The sequence below is a fragment of the Anas platyrhynchos genome, chromosome 5 (assembly GCF_047663525.1).
Source record: "Anas platyrhynchos isolate ZD024472 breed Pekin duck chromosome 5, IASCAAS_PekinDuck_T2T, whole genome shotgun sequence".
Lineage (NCBI taxonomy): Eukaryota > Metazoa > Chordata > Aves > Anseriformes > Anatidae > Anas > Anas platyrhynchos.
In genome coordinates, this window is record NC_092591.1 from 38,029,144 (window position 1) to 38,046,390 (window position 17,247).

At 41.0% G+C, this 17,247-nt stretch overlaps 1 protein-coding gene across 4 annotated transcripts in view; it reads right to left on the reverse strand.

The window, feature by feature from the left end:
• ZFYVE26 (zinc finger FYVE-type containing 26) overlaps positions 1 to 17,189 on the reverse strand; it is a 44,396-nt gene extending 27,207 nt beyond the window's left edge. For all 4 annotated transcript variants that reach the window (XM_072038844.1, XM_027457962.3, XM_027457961.3 and 1 more), the window contains exons 1-18: positions 17,023 to 17,189; positions 16,624 to 16,834; positions 15,110 to 15,188; positions 14,188 to 14,277; positions 12,753 to 13,302; positions 11,656 to 11,786; positions 10,587 to 10,751; positions 9,321 to 9,409; positions 8,880 to 9,040; positions 5,880 to 6,062; positions 4,629 to 5,288; positions 4,443 to 4,532; positions 3,636 to 3,704; positions 2,860 to 3,011; positions 1,377 to 1,575; positions 799 to 1,062; positions 526 to 645; positions 58 to 222 (exon numbers count right to left, since the gene is read on the reverse strand). In XM_072038844.1, the coding sequence (XP_071894945.1) occupies positions 58 to 222; positions 526 to 645; positions 799 to 1,062; positions 1,377 to 1,575; positions 2,860 to 3,011; positions 3,636 to 3,704; positions 4,443 to 4,532; positions 4,629 to 5,288; positions 5,880 to 6,062; positions 8,880 to 9,040; positions 9,321 to 9,409; positions 10,587 to 10,751; positions 11,656 to 11,786; positions 12,753 to 13,302; positions 14,188 to 14,277; positions 15,110 to 15,188; positions 16,624 to 16,834; positions 17,023 to 17,161 (3,517 nt within the window). In that variant the 5' untranslated portion in view covers positions 17,162 to 17,189. The remainder of the gene's footprint in view (positions 1 to 57; positions 223 to 525; positions 646 to 798; positions 1,063 to 1,376; positions 1,576 to 2,859; positions 3,012 to 3,635; positions 3,705 to 4,442; positions 4,533 to 4,628; positions 5,289 to 5,879; positions 6,063 to 8,879; positions 9,041 to 9,320; positions 9,410 to 10,586; positions 10,752 to 11,655; positions 11,787 to 12,752; positions 13,303 to 14,187; positions 14,278 to 15,109; positions 15,189 to 16,623; positions 16,835 to 17,022) is intronic.
• Positions 17,190 to 17,247: the final 58 nt, after the last annotated feature.

Here is a 17,247-nt window from a genome sequence, read left to right on the forward strand (position 1 = left end):
GACAAAGCAAAAGTCTAGATCAATTTCTCAGTCTTCACGAGCACAAAGATAACTCACCCACAGAACGTTCAACGTGTGTCAGTGCTTTTAGGATTTGATCCAGATGGTGTGATAAAACAATCTCACTAGTAATGCTTTCTTCAGTCAGGGCAGGATAGCAAGCTTGAAGGAGGTCTACTATACTGCATCGAAAATAACTGCCCATTTTCTCATCTGAGATCTCTACAAAGAAGGAGAAAGAAATACCAACTATAACAAATACGGAACTATGTTTGCACGGGAAAATGCCCACAGAACTAAAACCGTATTATAATAACATTAGTTTGCCAAATTCAGAGAGATTCAGTTTATTCAGAACTGAGGTTGAGTACTTTTGTCCCCCCTCTCCTCCCCCCCCCCCCCTTTTTTTTTTTTTGAAGTACTAAGCTAAGAAATGAAAAAACTTAGAACTTTCCACTGCAACAGAAGGCAAGAATTTGAAATAAGCACATTCCAACAAAACAACATAGTAGTAAAGCATACTACCTGACTTGGACTGCCCTTGAGATGTGCAGGAATAGTTGAGAATTTTACTTAATTGCTGAAGAACTGCTGGGAAACCCTTTAAACCTTCGGAGTGCAGTAACACAAAGTCAGGTCGGTGGCCTGAAAAAGTCATGGAACAAAGACACAAAATAAAACTTTTTCCTTTTTCCATTCTTAATACAAAAAGCACAAAATGAGACTTCATTAAGACTCGTGTGTTAGCACAAACAGTATATTATACAAGGGCATTTTCTACAAAGTGCAAAAGCCTACCCCGAGTTTCAAGGCTGTTAAAAAGTCTTCTTTCTGCTGTTTCCAAAAGCTGTTTGCACGTCTTCCAAAGATGGCACTGAGTACAAGCTAGGTCAAATGCTGCCATTGCTGAAGGACTGAGGTCCTCGAGGACTTCCCGGAGAGGATCAGTATGCTCCAGCTGGATGTTGTTGATCCAGAAATTTTCTTGGAGAGTAGGGGCAAGACTTCCAGCAGTCGCAAGCAATTTATCAGTAACATCCGAGATGGAATAAAATACCATACCTACAAAAGTCAGCAAAAAACACAATCACTAATTAAACAGGATATTTATCTTAGATCCTGCCATCAATAATTATTCTCCAATCCTTTAAGAAAATAATAAGTGACCTGCTTTACAAACCATTTATTACAGAATAGATAAAACAAGCTGGGCATCAACAGTAAATTCAAGCATCCTTATCTTCTCTGTCAAAGAACCACTACTTACATTTCTGAACAACTATTGCACTCATTATGACAATACCCAAATTGTTTTCTCCTGTTTTCCATTTGTGCCACATATTTTTTCAGAGGAACTCTAAAAAAGTGGTCCTTACCTGCTGCTGCTGCATTTCCAATAGCTTGCAATGTTGAACGGCCACTGCCAGATTTCCTGATGCCCCCAGTGCCATCCGATGCTTGATTCTCAATATTGTTCTCCACTCTCGCCATTTCTCTTACCGCCTCTTGATAGCGCTCCATAAAAACCAATTCGCCATAGCAAGGTGAAGTATCAAGGTTAAACATCAAAGCCACCTTTTAAAAATAACAATAAATGTCATTACAGAGTGTCAAAAAAAAAGTTTTCAAAAGGTCAAAGAGCTTTAGGGATTTTTAAAGGAAATGAGGGAATAAAACAGATGCTTTATCTGAAAAATATGCACTAAAAGCAGGCTAAAATAGTCACTTTCTCTTTCCTGAAAGTGTAAAAAATTGGGCCTTAAAGACATTTTCAGCCTTTTTTTTTTTTTTTAATGTTCAGCTATTATTCACTGTAAGAATGGAGTTGAATTAATTTTCATTTCCTCTATCTTTCATAATGACATTTCAATTTACTACGTTGCAAAGGAAATTTAGCAAGTTAGGCCTATGAAATAAACTATTTTAAACAAATTCTTTTTCAGCAAGGAGTATCTTCCAGAGATTTAAAGACAATAGATGAGCATAGCTGTACAAATTCCTAATAGCCAACCAACAAGAGAATGCAAACCAAGCTTGAATTTGTTATTATTAGCAATACTGAGATTTGGAGTAACAAAACACACAAAATGCTTCTTGATCCTTTAAGTAGGGAAAATATGAAGTAGCCTACTTGACGTCAGACAGAACTAAGGAACTGAACAGCAGCCTACTAGTCTGGGGCAATGACTGAAACTGTATCAACTGCTTCAATATTGCTATCTGAAACTCAGCAAGGTCACTGCTTTTTACAAAAGATGCAATTGCTGATACTTCAAGATATTTTTCAGAGCATCAGCCCAAAAGCCACACACAGAAAGGTAGCTGTGAGAGAATAAAGAGCTACAGATGTGCAGGTTGTCAGTTTCAAGTATCTCTGCCTATTTTCAGTACTGTGAATTTTATCCTCAAAATGTACCACCTTCAAATAAATGCATTCATCACTTTGGCTCCATTTTGGGTAAGGAATACATTTCTCATGCTCCTACTGAGCTTAAAAGTAGCAGACCGTCATGATTTTGATTCACTGATTAAAGCTTCCTCGTGTGGTTTCACATGAGTTCCTCACATTATTTATTTTGTTGAAAGACTCAGCTTGGTCAGCTCCAATCAAACATTTTCATGCTTTGAGAACATAGGCATTTTTATACAATGGGATAAAAAACCAGCATCCTTGGTACAATAGGAGTATCTTTGCTCCTTTTGATTGTTTCTACTGCGGTAGTGACCCCTTCATTTGGAATGAAGATGCTTCAGCCTGTGCTTGCTAATGTGGAAGGAGCAGAACTTCATTCATCATAACCACAAATACAAATAGCAAATCAGATTTTAATTTGCACAAAATACATGCAACTCACTTACCTGATGGGCTTCCACAAAGTTTCCTCTCAAAACACAAGAAACTAATAGTGATTCTGGTGGGGAAAGCATCATAGGTATTAGTGGGTTTTGCTGCTGTGGTCTCGCCCTGCTTTCCAAATTACTTGAGCCAGACACATTACTGGTACTTCCCTCTGTAAGACAATTAATTAATCAGTATGCTAGTATGGAAAAACATTTCACCTGTTAAGAGCCAGCTAAGAGGTAAGGGCACTTCATATATATAACACAAAAATATAGGTGCAGATAAAGAGGACAACATAAACACCTTGTTCAAAATTCTTGTAAGATTTATTTCCCTGTTTGGTCAGAACCTTCAGTTTGCATCTCATGCAGATGTAACCCTTCAGCAGTTATATAACACAGATACAATACTAAGGCACTGGTTCAGTATCGATACAGGAAGGAGTCTTAAGTACTGGACCTATTAATATCAAACTGGCATGCCTAAGCTTCTTTTCAGTTACATTACCACTATTCTATTAGCTTTTTTTGATGGTATGCACATCACTATGTTTCATACCGTTTCCTGCAAGCCAAAAATACCAAGGAAAAAAAAAAAGTTTTCCTATTCCGGAAGAGCTATATAGTATTCTAATTAGAAAGAGTCAGCCAAAAATGGGAAATTTTTCATTTCTGAAATTGAAAAGTTCTAATTCTGTCCTGCACAGAGCCGTAATTCACACTGACCAGTCAGATGAGTATTTCATCATGGCACATCAACAAGACAAAGGAGCACTACTTTTGTGGCTTAATACCTGAGGTACTGGTGCTTAGCTCGCTACTTGTACTTTCCAATGATGGACTGAAAGTTCCCTCTTTCCCATCTAAAAGGGAAACAAATCAAAATCAGCACATGAAATGCACTTTGTCTAGACAAGGTGATTTAAATTTATTGCAAACAACAGATTAGGCAACTGCAAGAGATCTTGAGAAGTATCTCACAAGAGATACCAGTGATGCCTATGATAAACGCAAAAACTGCTCATTTTAAGAAAACACTAGGCAAGAGACTATTTTGGGGTGGCCCAGTGATGGATGACAGATACTTTAAAGCTTCTTATTTTGAAACTTCTGACCCACAAACCAGACATACATTTTAAAGGCTAAATATAAAAAGCATGAGGAACCAAGCTTTCTCTTACAGCTGTCAATGAACCTTCAAGTCACGAAGGTTCCTGTGAATTTGTACCCTAGATATGATTGCAGTATGAATGAAACTATAGCAAACAGTCATTGGATATAGTGGAGGAAGGGAAGAATTGGTCCTGTTATTGCAAGGTTCTCCTCTGCCCACGTATTAAAGAATTTACTTTCTTATCTGAATTTAAAATAACATGTCTTTTAGTTGTACAGGTGAGCTTCAGGGAAGCAACCCAATCCAAGTGGAACTGCAGTAAGACACTTAAAATTAGTTAGAAAACTACAGAAAATAAATCAAATTAATTAACCTCTTTACTAATCTCTAACCTCTCTCTGCTCAAGTCTGGTTGCATTCAGCTGTAAACTCAGCAAAATGATCTGCAATTCAGAGACATTTTCTCCAAGTCACTTTTTCAACTCACCTGTTTTGTACCTTTGAGATCTGCTTCGCTTCTTAAAGCTGTTGGACCTAATTGAAGAGCTAAATCTCCGCGAAGATGCAAGCTGATGTTCTGTAAAAGAACACAAAAAAAAAAACAACAGAATGTTACCAAGTAACTGGACAGCCCACAAACACAGTTAACTGAAGGTGCCTATTCAAAGCCTACCTGCATTTCTGTTACTCATCACCACCTTGTATCGCCAGTGAGCTTCAGAAAGGTATTTGGAAAACTGTGACACACGACTCCCAAAGCCATCTCTGCTTGCAGAAAGGTTCAAGCACTCAACAAGCTCCAGCTCTTCACGAAGCACATTACTGGAGTCCCATGGGAGAGAACTCTGAATTTCTTCCAGATGGTTGAGGAGCAACGTGAGGAAGGCATCCATGGCTACATCATCCACTAAAAATCCAGTGACACCACTGGTGAAGTGTTTTAGATCCAGATAGCTCAGCCTAGAGGCCTCACAGCTTTTGCCGTGCAATTCTGAGTCAGGAAGATCTCGGGAATCTGAGTGGACTGTCCGAGCAGCTAACAGATGACTCTCTGACTTCTTTTCAGCCTTTATTATGTGCTGCGGACTTTCAGAAGCAGAAGACCGCCTACTGATACCGCTTTCTACACTCACTGTACAACTCTTTTTATCAAGATCATCATCCTCTGCATAGTCCTCAGGTAGAAAATTCTCACTATGGAGGTCACTGTAAGAAACAAAAAGCAAGGAGAAGATGTTCTCCAGAACCTCCAGGCGCAGAGGAGCAGGAACACTCTTTAAGAACTGGTGACACTTCGCAAGGTACTGAGGAAAGACTGAGGAGCAATCTGTACCTGTAAAAACAAAAATAAAGAACACTTACAACACTTCCCAGAATTCTTTCTTCCTATCTTTGTTCTCTAAGGAAATTCTTGAAGATGCAATTGCCCAACAGCTCAAAGCCCATCATTCCTTCACACATCAAATACATACATGTTCAACATTTTATATTTTTTTAAAAGATAGTGTGCCTCCTCACTCTCAGCTGCACCAATCACCACCATGTCCAACAACATCCAAACTCAGATTACACCCATTTTAGCTATACACAAGAACAACACACAGGTTTGGGGAAACTGATTTTCTGGGAAATCACAAGCTCTTACAAAATTATCCCCACCAGAAACATCCTGTATCTAATACAATTTTCTTTCTGCATTATGTTTTAATTCAATTACTTCAAATGTTTCAGAATGCAGATCCTTGTTCTATCCATATCTATCATTACTAGAGACAACAGCACCTCACAGAAATGCCATTACACTTGTTTGCAAAGCAGCCACAGCCTACCAAATAGAAAGATAAGCTGTACTCTTAAGTGATGATTCAAAACTCAGCAAATGGAGAATCACAAGCTACTGAATCTGAGAAAGCAAGCCAATCACCTGCTGGTTGTGCAGAAGTTGTGTCTTCAGGGCTATCACCAAGAAGGCTGTGTATGCAATCTTTGCACTGGGAATGCTTATGTGAATTCACACAGAGAGCATAGATCGCATACTTCATGGCACAAAACGCTCGAAAGAGCGCCAGGTTGCGTTGCTGACTTAAGGTGTTAGGGAGTGGTGCCGCTGTGGAAGAAAATAAGGTTGGTGAGGGCATAGAAGGTTAAGAAAACAAGAGGAAAAAAAAAGTTTGTTTGTTTTTTCTCCCCGCAGTTCCCACACAGCAACACTTTCCTGGACTTTATTCCCCAGTGCCACTTCCCTCCCAGCTTTTCTCTACCTCACAGTTATTTATCAATATTAAAAAATAAAAATAAAGATCTGCAAGTTTGTGTTGCAGGACTTGGCTACAGCACAGAATGATGAAAATCTGTTCATGATAAGTCTCATTAGGAGTTAAATGGTTAAGCTGTACTGCTGCCTTTACAACACAGAAGGAATCCTGTCTGGTTCCAACATGTAAGAGCTTTGTGTTCTATCACACAATGGATAAGCAGAGAGACAGTGAGACTGGCTATGACTGTGGTGAGATCAGAGTGCCACCACTTCTCAAATCTGTACTAATAATGAGATATTGCATTTTGATTCTATCCACAATGTCTGGCCGTATTTACCTCACATAACCTGCCATTGATTAAACAAAAAAGCACAGTCCCACAGTTGTCTTCACACAGTTATGATGTGCATCTTAGAGAAGTACTACACCCGCTCCCTTCCCCTTTTTATTTTTTGGAGAAAATGAGTGTACTGTGTCATTGTCACATGCCAGAGGCACGGTCCCTTCTAATTACAGCAGACCACCAAAGCTGTAAACAATGTCACATCATCATGCCCTTCACACAGGTCTCAAATGAAAACATCATCCTGAGCTCTTCTGAAAACTACTGAACAGCCGAGACAAAGCCCTGAGCGCTCAAGCAGTTTAAAATCCATTATTCCCTAGCACTGCAATTTTAAATAGCAGCAGTAGTGGAAACCATTATAGAGACAGCAGGCAGAACTCAGAAAACACCCAAATATGAGTCCTTCTCAGAACCCACACGGACAGAGCAATGCGACAATGCACCAGCAGCTCTCCACTGTTCTGGAGCACCTGAAAACATCACCGTCCGAAAGAGGACTTCAGGCAGGCAAAGCCACAGGTCTGATAGACACAGGTCTATGAAAAGCAAGATGCTAGCTGGCCATACTGTTAAGACACACTGGTAATCAAATGCAAATTTAATACATTTTTGCCTGCCACATGGAAAGACACAGATGCACTCCATCCAAGTCAGTATCTGTATCTAAATCAGCCCTTTTCCTCGCAACAATACTGAAAAAATAGCCTGCAACTATAAGCACTTGCCTTTCCTACCCCAGAAATACTAACATTGTATTCTTGAATTCTGTAACTCACGTAGAAATTTCTTTTGTTACTGAGACTGATCACACACAAACTAGTCTTATGCACTAATCTGGAGAACAGAGGGTCTCTGTCAGGGAGTGTAGTGATAGGACACGAAGTGATGTCTTTAAACTAAAGGAGGGCAGATTTAGATTAGATGTTAGGAGGAAATCCTTCACTAAGTGCTGAGGCACTGGAACAGGTTACCAGAGAAGCTGTGAATGCCCCATCCCTGGAGATGTTCAAGGCCAGGCTGGATGGGGCTTTGGGCAACCTGGTCTGGTGGGAGGTGTCCCTGCCCATGGCAGCAGGGTTGGAACTGGGTGGGCTTTAAGGTCCCTTCCAACCCAAACCATTCTGTGATTCTATGATCTGAAGGGTGCCTGCATACAGCTGTGAAATGGTTTCACTGCTTCAGTTTCACTACTGCAGCTAACAGATGTGTGTTAAAAGAGGAAGAAGGGAAAGAGAGAGGGGTGAGGAGAGAAAAATGTTAGCACTATCAAGTCAGAAAAATCTAAACTTCAAGATTTCAATCCTCCCTTTAAAATTCAAAATACGTAATTTTGAAGGAAATTCTATTAAACTGTTTATAGAACTATCTGAATTTTACTGAAAAGAGAGGAAGAATTTGTCTTCCTTTCACCAGTTCCGTAAATTAAAGTGATCTGAAAAAAAAGAAGAGAAACCACACTGTAGCTTATTTGCTAGTCATGCAGCCCCCAGAAGATCTGACAGGTCTGCCTCTTCCTGTTGTTGAAAGATTTTTGACAGAAAAGAATAAGCTGCAATCAAACAAGCGTACAAGAACAGCCACTTCTAAGTGAACTAACGTGCTTGGTAATCTCAAATAATTTTAGGAACCAAAATGAAACATGGGAAATGAGAGAAACAAGAAAAGAGTGATGTAAAGACAGATTGTAGTTAAGCCTTAGGAATTTTAACATTAAAGTAGATTTGCTAAGATTTAATGTTAAAATGGGAAAAAAAAACCACCACCATTTTGTATATTTTCAAAGCGAAGATGTTACAGTATAAGATACTGCCAGTTTCATTTGGTTATGCTTGTTGGTTTTACATTGAAGTGCACAGATAGCTGAAATCCAAAATACACTTACTGATTCAGCTAAGGGTGTTATACAATATGTAAGTGACAGCAAACAACACAGAAGATAGTTTTAGAATTAACTCAGTTTAAAGCAACAAGAGGAAGACCATTAAATACCTTTTCTAAAACAAACTGGTAGGAAGTATGAATACATTCTGAGCACGTGCGAAGTCTTGATAGAGACTTGAAAAGACTCTTTCAGAGCTCTATCCTTGCAAGATCAAAAGAGATCTCACAACTCCTCTGGAGACAAATTTAGTCTCCAAAAGAATTCTAAAGTAATTTCCACATGCTCTCTAGTTTTCTTCCACAAAAGAACTGATAAACAGTATCTTCCCTATTCACACAAGTAGGTCAAAAGAACAGACTCTTCCTGGCAGAAATACTGATACATCAAGTATGTGCTGCTCAGGGGTTTTCCTGTGTTCTCATTATCCTCCGCATTTACCCTGTAACTGTTGGTCTCTAGCAGGAACTTTCTGAAGCAGCTCAATAACATCCTCTTCATTCAGTGTAAGAAGATTAGTGAGGTGATGAAGAGAGTACACTGCAGTGTGGCAATCCAGACTGTGCAAGTGTTGCAAAAGAACCTTCCTTGGGATAGTAATACTGCAAGAGAACAAACAAAGAGGTGGCACACAGATTTAGGTCTTTCAGCCGTGATTCAAGATATATCCCCCCTCTAATTCAGATTCAACAAAACTACAGCATTTAAAAGTAAAACAAATAGTGTAAGTAATGCCCACAACACACTTAAAAGCTTGCAATAAGCAGTCACGAGATTATTTGCCAAAAATCACAGAAAAGAGTACAGTTTCTATTTGCATTCACAAATTGACTAATAGGCAGCTTTTGCAAGATCGTTTGGAAGAAAGTTCTTCTCTTTTACCTGTTTTGCTGTATGCACCATTCAAGAACTTCCACTTGAGACCAGAGCCCATCGCAGAAATCTTTTAGTACTGAATCATTGCACAGATCCTAAATGGAAAGACAAACAAAAGAATCCCTTTACAACAAATCCTCTTGTCAAACAGCAGTACCAAGCCTTTGTGACAGATGTGGTGTTCACAAGACTCCTTAATCTCAGGGATAACTTGCAGGTGCAGAAAGTTCCCAGTTTTATTACAAAGGCAGCAAAATCTAAGATCTATTATGAAGGAGCATCAAAATCAGCCTCCACTCCATCTACAAATCACGGAAAGGTGTCTACATCCCTTTTCAAGGTTAGCTTTCAAAAATAAAACTCATGATTTTTAAAACAGACTTTAACCTCTAGAACTAACTGCAGAACTGATGATGTACTGGGTAGAAGACACTTCTTTCCAGGCGTTCTTCTACTACGATGCCTGCCTATTAAAACTAGATCCAAGACTTCCACTTTGCAGAGGCTGCTGAACAGACATTCCATGGTAACTTGCTCAAGGCAATACTAGACTAGATCTGCCCCAAGGACCCAGCAGCACAGGGCTCCCTGTCTCACCACATCTGTCACTCAAGCCACTTGCCTGTAGGCAGACATCACCTGAGCTACAACTACCTGCCCAGAGTTAGAACCAACAGTCTTCTCTGAAGAGAAAGAAGACTCCCAAATAAAGTGGATCCTTCACTCACAGCTCCTGTGATTGATCACCTTACTTTGAGAATGGCTCTGGGAAATTTTGAAGCTCCCCAGTTACTTAACATGTTAATTGTGACTAGAATTAATCACTATCCACTGAGCAAAATGACATTGATCAAACACCCCTTGGCTCTTTTTAAAATTAGTCAAAGACTGTTACTGACATTTTCTCTCTTATGTGAACAGCGAAGGGCTGAACAGCTCACGTAAGATGAACATTCACAATCACCTGCAAAATCATACTCCCATCACGGCTGAGGAGTAAGAAGAAAGGCAGGTGTTCAATGCCATTATCTACACCAAACTAACATATTAGTTTAAGTTCCCTTCTGAGAAAGATTAAAATGCTCACTGGAAACTCCCTGTTTTATATCTTTGTTTAAAGAAAAGCTGTGATTCAGGTTCTCACAATTTGAGGTTGTAGCTTTTTCTTCTTGCAAACCAGAAAAATAGAAGTCAGGAACTAACAACCTAAGCAAACAAATTGTATTTACTGGATTTGGACCAGGCCATTGCCACTTGCTTTCTGCTGGCTACCTGGGTTTTGTGAAGAGTCCACAGCAATGCTTTTGCTGATTCCAAGCTTTGACAGTGAGTCCATCCTAGCAACACCAAGAGGCGGCTAAGGGGGTTGAATTCTCTCCGCAATAAGCTGCTCAGGCCTGAGAAGTCTTCTCTTTTCAGTAAAGTTAACGCTGTCACCTAGAAAACAAAACAAGAAACATTTATCTTTTCAAAATGCAGAGATTCGTAATGCTTGCTTGGCAGGTTATATAAGTGAGGAGACATTTCAACATTCGTTTCACTAAAATGGTGAAGCACTGTATCTGGAACTTTCCTAAACTTGCGTTTTACAAGCCATCACAATACTCTTCAGTAAAAATGAGAAAAGAAAAATGTAATTTCAAATGTTAACTATAGAACCAACTCACAATCCTTCACTATGTTACCATTAGGATCTTTCTATGGAACATGTTTATGCCAAGGGCATTATATAAGAAACTTGACTGAGCAGGTTGTCTAGAAATGGAACTACATTTAACCTAAAGAACTTGAAGTCACATTAAAAGTGACCGCCTACCAGGATTCTATTTTTTCCATGTAGATACATTCAAAATAATTAGATAGATACATTAGGTAGATACATTCAAATAATTTAAATCATACCAGAATATCTTTTGCCAGAACTTCATGCTCTTTAAACTACTAAGTTTCACCTTGCCAACTCCTGAATATCACTGCCCCAGCTACAAGCATTAAAAAATGCAACCAAAATGCAAAGCAACCAGTTCAAGGCCACAGGGTAAATCAACAGGCACATTCACCAAAAGTGCAAGTCGAACACAGCACTTCTCAAGTCCTAAAGATCTAATCTTCAGCTGTCATGCAGATAAGCTTTCCAAAAATCACATCAAATTCTTTAAGTTCATCATACAGCTAGAAGTAGCGGAGTTATCACTAGTTATCTTCTTGTTCCTAAAAGTCATTGATCCTCCTAAGTACTATCTAAATAAACACACCTCTGTGAAATCACCAAGATATGGTCAATACAAGGACTGACTTCAGCTGCCACTGGGATTCCCCCTTAATGGTTTTATGGCCATACCAGAATCTGTTCCAGAAAGTGCTTGCTGCTGCTCAAGCAGTAGAAATATGCAGTCTTCCAGGAAGTAACCTCTTTGGGATCCGAGAACAAGTTCATCATGGTTCGCTCTGTATCCAGCTGCTCTGATGAACCTAAAAAACATTATCAGATTACCTTACAATGCAGAGGGGTACCTTGGAAAGAAGGTTGTTAATTTAAACTGAAAAATCCTCAGCATTTCCGTGAACACTAACAAGTTGTTATATATTAACAGTTCAGACTCCCAGATATTGTTACTGGATAATGACAAATCCAAACAAATAAATGTGGTAGAAAAGAAATAGGACAGATAGGAAACCGAACAGTTGTTAACCTCGTGGAAGCCTGTTCAGTGTATGGGTTGTTTGCATTAGCTCAGTTCACACTGCATATCTTTCTCCCCTCACTCTCATGTTATCTGGATGTTGCATGAATTTTCACTTCTATGCAGAGACACTGTGCTGCTTTACAGGGCTTAGCAAGGACTTGTCCAGCACAGCAACTTCTCAGATCTGTACAAAGTACAAATTCAGCTATTCTCAGTAAGAGCAAATGTGTTCACATCTCCATTTCTCTACCCCATGAGGAAACCCTAACTGTGATTACCACCAGAAATGGCAGGCTGCCACACCACGCCAGCCTGAACTTCCCTTCAGCAATCCCTGTGAGTGAAAGGAAATTAATTGGCCTGAAGAAAAACATCCTCCAATACTGATGACTCTGAGCTGGAGCTGAACCAATAAGAATTTTACATGCAAGTGGAAAGTCAGTTTCCAGTTACAAGCAAGACCTTCAGCAGGAAAAACACTGAGCAATTACTAGGGTACAATAAGGGGTGATAAAGGAACCATTCACACAAAAAGGTAGCAAAGACCACAGAAACATAAGCACCCTGGTTTTCCTATGCCAGACCCTTGCTTTTAGTCATTTTAGCATCACCTTTTGCAAGACTCTATGGCTTGTTAAGGTACCTTTTATCAAGAGAAGCGCCCAATTCCTTGACAACTTACCTGTCTAATGCCTAACCAGATCTGTTACACAAGAAGTAAAAACAAACAACAAAAAAAGGTAAAACAAACCTCTTCCTGTTGATTTTGACACCAGAAATTTTTCTCTTGTCCTTTCTATGAGAACACTGCTATATAGGTTTAACAGGCCATGGCTCTGTTTCCTCAGCATACAGCTCAGGAGCTTCTCCTCCCTCAGCGGGCTTCCCTCAGCCCAGCACACATCCAAGAGCTCCCTGAACAGGTGTCGTACTTCATCAGTCTGATGCTCCACCTCAAAAGTCACCATACTGAGAGCAGAATAAATAGTATCTACTAGTTCTCTTTGATCTACTTCTGAAACCTCAGAACTGCACTGAAGCCTCTGCAGAGATTTCAAGGAGTCGCGAAGAAATTCAACAAAGATGTTTTGTAGAGAACAATATTGTTGGAGTGAGGAGCTGCGTGTCCCTTGTTCCTCCTGGAAGAACTCCAGCAGGGCTTGTGCCCTCTGTGGAGCCCGTAATAAAAGCTTCCGGAGAGCTGAAACAACATCCAAACTGAATCTGTGAGAACAGCCATCTCTCCTTTTCCTGTCAGCAGTGTGCTTGTTCAGGGTGCATTCAAATGCTTCAAACAGCTCCTGGCAGGGGAAGAAAAGAATATACCTTTCAGACTTCATAAGTGATATTATTATTTTCTACAAATAGAAGAAACACGAAAGCCAGAAGTTAAATCAATCTGGAAACATCAAATTACCTAGGAAAACCATTAAATACGGTCTACCTTGTCCAGTATACCCCATAGAAGACTGGATATTCCAGAATACACAACAAAATGTGAGGAATCCTATAACATACATCATATTAACATCCAACATCATATTAAGACAGCTCCACAGTTAGAAACTTGCCTGATTTTCTGCCCTACACTTGCTTTTGATATTAATCTATTTTTGAATGTTTCAATGTGGTTCTCAAGTAGAGCAGTCTGTAAGTAACAATAATGGAAAAATGGCTTCTGGATCTCAGTGGTACCAACCAGCAAACGGTATCACTAAAAACAGTACAGCACTCAAAACCTTCCAGGGAGAGGGTGGGAAGGTGCAGAGGTGATGAAATCCAGTATTTTAGGAGAAGGAAAAAAGCAAATAGACATACATTTCAAAGATGCTTACTGACTATGGTTTCTTTTGGCTCACAGTGGGCTTTGTGATTACTGACATCTACAGATGTCAGACTGCGACAAGTAGCTGGCATCGGTACTGAAGTGTGTTAGACAGACCAAGAAGAAAAGCTTGTTCCTTGCCTGTCAACAGCCTCCTCTTTAACCAGAGAAATCATTTTCAGATACACTGGATTAAGTTAAAACAGGGAGTTGAATTACAGTCTCTTTCAGTAGCCTAGAAGATTAATAACACATTCATATCTCATGGAAAGAAGGCCGCTGAAAGCATCACCTTTGATTCCCCAAACTGACCGTTTGGCATTCTGCATATCTAGTGAGAAGGGCACGCAAAGCAGCTCACCTTTAGGACTTCCTCAGAGACATCTTTCTGCAATTCTTCCAAGAACAATAAAAATTCAGTTTCTCTCCGAAGAGTAACTGGAACAGTTTTCTGAAACAACATAAAAGAATGGGCAAAATGTTAACCAGTGTAACTTTTATGTATTTGTGTTATTATAGCTGAATCTTAGCTATTGCATCAACTTTTTGAGGCAGACAAATCTCTCTCTGAAGGTATCTAATTCTCATTTGAAGACCATTGCACATCTAGAATCTGCTGCTGCAACACTGGATTCCATAGAAATCAGAGACAAACATAACTTTGGAAACAGAGAAAAATGACAGTTCTGCAGGAATTACAATCCCATCAATTAAAGACAACTTTCACTAAAACAGAGAAGAAAAAGTGCAAGTCTAAGTAGTGACAAAGACGAATGAATTAAAAAAAAATAAAATAAAATGACTATACGACCCAGTGTACCAATTTTAAAAATAATCTAGGAAAAAAGACTCTCTCTTTTACTAGTGAAGCAGGTCACACCAGTCATTCTGAAAACAGCAATAGAGCAAGCACAAGTTATACTCCTTCAGCCTCTAAAGCTTATAAAGAATTGTCTGATGCCTGAACTACTTCATTATTATGGTAAGAAAGGTGCTACAAAAATGCAGAAGTTGATAAACTCGTGCTTTCCAATTACAGAAATGCTCGATTATAAAGAAGCTACTTCTATTACCTAAAAAAAATAAAAAACTAAGAAAAAATCCCTACTTTTTCTCCAGCATGCACAAGAGAAAGCAACTTTCAAAAGATTAACAGTTGTTTCTTGACAAGTTTGTTAAAATGATGGACATCTCCAGCTACCCTGAGAACTTAGTTCCGTGAACATCAGGAAAACTAAGCAAATATTTCACACTTGGAAATCAGCTACAGCCAACTTTTGTACCTGATTCCTTGCAAGCCATTTTTCCAACACAAGAAGCCAAAGCCATGCTGTTCTCCAGGGGCTGCAATTCTGTCCACATCTACAAAAGCAAGAAGCACACATATTGGATTACACAACATTCTGCTCATCTCTTAGATCCTGGAAAACACTGTCAGAGCTTATTTGGATTTATGTATTTCTTTGTGCGTGGTAAAAAAATAAAAAAAATGGATGACTAAATCTTTGAAGAAAAGTCATACAAGATAAGAACAGAGAAAACATAATATTTGTACTACTTATACATTAACTTAATGATTTCTGCTGTGCAAATAAATGCTTTTGGATCTGTGAAATACCAACAACTATTGCCACAGGTCTTTCCTTCAAAACACTGAAATTTATCTGTGGTCTAAAGTTCAGTCTGTAGAGACCTCTTTCAGCACTTCAGCAGATTTCTCTGCAATCTGACTGCTTGCCAAACTCTTATTTCCTGTTCTGTCTAGTTCTATCCCCCAAATTGAAACAAATTTACGTCACAGCAACACAAGTGTAGCTCTTTTGTCCAAATTAAAATTAACCTATTGTACTAATCCACCAATCAAACAAACAAAAAAAAAAACACTTCTAATTTCCCTATGCCTTTTGTGTGCTCCCGTTCTTACACACATATTCCAAAACCTAAACTGTCCAGGAACACATTCAGTATTATGAAAGGAACTAGGAAAAAGCAGAAGACAGTTCATTGGCCTTTAAAAATCTCAGCAGTGCTAACTAATGCCTTTAGATGCATTAGTCCAACTACGAAGGACAAAAAGAAACAAATATGTTTATGTCTCACATGATCATCCTCTAGACTGCCCTAAGTCCTGGAATCTTTGCCAGTGTTGCACAAATCTACATGTGAGATGTGATCATCTACTTGGAGAGGGGGAGCAGCACTGAGCTTTAACCTTCCCCTTGAACGCCAGTGTTCCCTGGAGTGCTGGAAAGCCACCCTTCAGATGCAACTACTGAAGGGCAGAAATCAAAAATAACCATGCTCAAGCAAAACTAAATGCTGTTTCAAAATCCCAGGCAAGTGGAGTAAGAAATTAATAGCATAACCTGAATTTTTTAGTTCGAATTTTTAGAGACTGGGAGGTCTTTCAAGAACTGGAAACATGAGGGTATTTTAAATAATTACGGTGCTGATCTTGGTGGTTCATTTCTAAATCAACTGAAGCCCAGCATGAGAGGAGTATAATTTCAGATGTTCCTTCCTATCCTTCAGTACAATCCGACAAAGTCAGTTCTGAAGAGCTCCCAGGTAGTTTTTAGCTTCAAGCTCTTATCACCTCGCTGTCTCAGTACCTCAGCAGGCTGAGCAGCCTGCCCAGTGCCCGGGCTGCGCTCAGGTGTCCCCGCCCAGGCGCCTGCCTGCACCCCCGGCACACAAACCATTGACATTCCCCGCATCCCACCGGCCCCCCACAGGCCCCCCCAACTACCTGCTGCTCCCCAGCTCCCACGACCCACAGACGGAGCCCCCGGCTCACCTGACGGCCGCGGGACAGGCCACGAGCGCCCGCAGCACCGCCTCCACCTGCTGGGGGCCGCCGGCGGGGCAGCGGCAGAGCTGGGGCAGGCAGGCCTGGGCGAGCCCCCAGCCGCCCCGCCGCACGCAGCGGCAGAAAAACCCCAGCAGCCGCTCCTGGGACGCCGCCTCCTCGCGGCCGAAGGGATGCATCTCCCCCGCGGCCGCGGCACCTGGGCGGGAGACACACGGCGGAGAGGAGCCGTGAGGAGCGGAGCCCACCCCGCATCGCCTCACCCAACCCAATCCCACCCCAAACGTCCCCTTCACGCCGAGCGGGCAGCCGGGGCTTCCCCACCGCCTCCCAGGCTGACGAGGCAGGGAGCGGGGCGGCCCGGCAGCGAGAGGCCGCCCGCCTCACCTGGCGGCGCCGGAGGACGCGGCCCCCGCCGGGCTCTACCGCAGCGCGGCCCCGCTCCCGCCCGCCCCGGCCCTCGCCGCCGCCATCTTGGGCGCCGCCTCAGCTGGCCGCGCCGCGGGGCGGGCGGGCGCGCGCCCATTGGCCGGGCCGGGGCGGAATGTAAATAAGCCGCCATCTTTCTTTGGGGAGCCTGACGCCGCCGGGAGGGTCCGGGCAGCGCGGGCC